Source organism: Chaetura pelagica, unplaced genomic scaffold, assembly GCF_000747805.2.
Source record: "Chaetura pelagica isolate M959 unplaced genomic scaffold, ChaPel_1.0 scaffold579, whole genome shotgun sequence".
Lineage (NCBI taxonomy): Eukaryota > Metazoa > Chordata > Aves > Apodiformes > Apodidae > Chaetura > Chaetura pelagica.
The window spans coordinates 282,852-285,736 of NW_009954422.1; the positions used below are offsets into that span (position 1 = coordinate 282,852).

At 61.9% G+C, this 2,885-nt stretch overlaps 1 protein-coding gene across 1 annotated transcript in view; it reads right to left on the reverse strand.

Moving 5' to 3' along the window:
- The window catches only part of TCIRG1 (T-cell, immune regulator 1, ATPase, H+ transporting, lysosomal V0 subunit A3), a gene marked incomplete at its 5' end in the record, with an annotated part of 3,762 nt that extends 904 nt beyond the window's left edge, over window positions 1-2,858 (reverse strand). Inside the window, 8 exons of the mRNA XM_010004466.1 lie at window positions 148-361; window positions 509-627; window positions 711-801; window positions 883-1,040; window positions 1,604-1,743; window positions 1,827-1,977; window positions 2,469-2,681; window positions 2,765-2,858. Coding sequence (XP_010002768.1) covers window positions 148-361; window positions 509-627; window positions 711-801; window positions 883-1,040; window positions 1,604-1,743; window positions 1,827-1,977; window positions 2,469-2,681; window positions 2,765-2,858 — 1,180 coding nt within the window. The remainder of the gene's footprint in view (window positions 1-147; window positions 362-508; window positions 628-710; window positions 802-882; window positions 1,041-1,603; window positions 1,744-1,826; window positions 1,978-2,468; window positions 2,682-2,764) is intronic.
- Between the last annotated feature and the right edge of the window lie 27 nt (window positions 2,859-2,885).

The following is a 2,885-nucleotide window of genomic DNA, read 5'->3' on the forward strand; positions in this document are numbered from 1 at the left end:
CCCCGCGCCCCGCCCCCTGCCACACACAGGGGGACACGGCTCGCAGGGTCCTCCCCGAGCTCCAGAACAAGCCCAGCTCGTGACACGGAGGGGACCCAAGCTTGGGCTAAAGGGTGTGTCCCCCCCCATCTCTTGGTGAGGTGCTACCTGCCCCGGGTAGAGCGGGAGGTTGCCAGGGTTGGAGGTGAAGAGGAACATGTCGATGAAGTGGATGAGGATGCTGGGGGCCACCATGGAGTCGGCGACACTGAACTTGATCCACTTGTAGAAGATCAGGAAGACGAGGTAGCCGAAGAGCGCCAGGAGGAAAATCATCTCGGGCAGGAGCTCCAGCACCAGCCGGTGCCACTGCTGGAAGTGCCTGGGTCAGGGGGGACATCAAAAACGCTCAGCTCCCACCACCGTGGAGGAGGACAGGACCCCACTGGCCCACCCCACCTGGAGGAATCCAACCCTCAGCGTGACCACAGGTGGCCAGAGCCCATGGGTGCAGCCTCAGGGAGCTCACACGTGGTTGAAGACCCCCAGCGTGACGCCGAAGCCCATGTGCACGATTCCCAGCACCACGGACATCTTCATCTTGAAGGAGTTGAGGAAGTTGAGGTGGTTGGTGGCCAAGCTCCAGATCTGTCGTGGATAAGGTGGGTGAGACACTGGGGTCACCCCACTGAGGGCCCCTCTCCCTGTCCCCTCCCCCGTGGGACACTCACTGGGTCGATCCCGAAAGGATACGGTCCTTGGAAGACACCGGTGATGTTGGGGTTCAGAGTGAGGAAGGGGTGGGTGGCGAGATAGGCAGAGCTGTGGGCAGAGCAGGGGGGTGTCAGTGCAGGCAGGGACCTCTGGGGGGGTGGTTCCCAAGGGATGGTTTGGGGGTCCCACCTCCAGGAGGAGCGGTTGGCCATGGTGGCCACGCTCCAGGCGGAGGGGAAGATGGCGGTGGCTTTGCTGAAGCACTCGTTGTAGATGAAGCCAGTGTAGATGGAGAAGGCCCCCATGAGCAGGATGAGGTAGCGTCCCTCAAAGAACATCTGCCAGATCTGGGGAAGGGGGCAAACGTGACTCCTGCATCCCACCCCACCCCCTCTGCCCCACACCATCCCCCTCCCACATCCCCAGCCCCATCCTCTACTGCCAACCCCATCCCACATCTCCAACCCCATCACATGCCCCCAACCATGTCCCACATCTCAAACCACGTCCCACGCCCCACACAACATCCAAAGCCTCCAACCTCCCTCATGCCCCAACCATGTCTCACACTCAACCCTATCCCACATACCCAACCCCATCCCATGCTCCCGACCTCATCCCACACCTCCAACAAACTCCCACAGTTCCAACCACATCCCACACCTCCAAACCCATCCCACACTTCCAACTCTGTCCTAGACTTCCAACCATGTCCAACACACCCAACCATGTCCCATGCCCCCAACCACGTCCCACACCTCCAACCCCATCTCACACCTCAACCCCATCCCATGCCCACCTGTCCATGCACCAACCCTGTCCCACACCCCACGCCATGTCCCACACCTCCAATCCTGTTCCATACTTCCATGCCTGACCCCAGGCCATGTCCCAACCATGTCCCACTCACCTCATTGGTGGCTTTTCTCAGGCTGGGGCTCTTCTCGTTCAGGACCATCCAGAGAGCAAAGAGGAACATGAGCAGCCCGTGCCCCACGTCCCCAAACATGATGGCAAAGATGAAGGGGAAGGTGATGATGGTGTAGGGCGCTGTGGGGGGCACAAGGACCACGTCACACAGGGGTCCCCCCCTGCAGCCCTGGGTGGGGGGTGAGGTCCAGGGGGGTCCTTACCAGGGTTCACCTCCTGGTAACTGGCCACCCCGTAGGCATCCACGATGTTCTGGAAGCCAGCAGTGAACTTGTTGGTGCGGATGAGGGTGGGGGGACTCTCAGAGGTGGGGACCCGCTGCACGAAGCACTCCACGCTGGAGCCACTCTGGTACTGAGGGGGGACACGAGCCTGAGGCACCACACCCCGGCCTGGCACCCCCCCAGCATGGCACCGGGGCTTGGGGGCACCAAGTGAGCCCTGGCAGGAGGGCATGGGACACCAGAATGTGGACATGGGGACACCAAGCAACCTCTGGCATGAGGACATGGGGGACACTGAGTCAATCCTGGTATGGGGACACCAAGTGACCCCTGGCAGGAGGACATGGGGGACACCAGAATGCGGACATGGGGACACCAAGCAACCTCTGGACATGGGGACAGCGAGTGACACCAGGCATGAGGGCATGGGGGACACCGAGTCAGTCCTGGCACGGGGACACCAAGCAACATCAGTAGCATAAGAACGTGGAGACACACCAAGCAATCCCAGCACAGGGACACCAAGCAACACCTCACAGGAGGACATGGGGACACCGAGCGGCCTCTGGCACGAGGACACAGGGACACCAAGCAAGCACAGGGGCACAGGGAGCCACCCACCGACGCCTGGCGCAGGGCGTCCTGCACTCGGATCAGGTCCTGCACGGGGCACCAGACCTCGGCGATGAGGCACTTCTTGGTGACATCAAAGCTACACTGGTTGAGGACGAGGTAGATGGCCTTCATCTTCTGCACCTGCACCCGCCAGGTGGGCAGGACCAGCACCACCTTGTCCAGCACCTGTGCCAGGTACTGCTCCGTCTCCTCCAGCACCTGCGGGCGCCCGGCAGTGGGTCAGGGCTGCTGGGGGGGTCCTGGTGGGATCCCCTTGGTCCTGGTTCTGGTGCTCAACTCACCACGCTGAGGTCCTGGATCTGGCTGTGCAGCCCATTCATGGTGTCCACCCGGCTGGCCTCGCTCTCCGGGTAGGGATAGACGTGGCAGTGGAAGCTGGGACAGATGGATGGACACCAACAC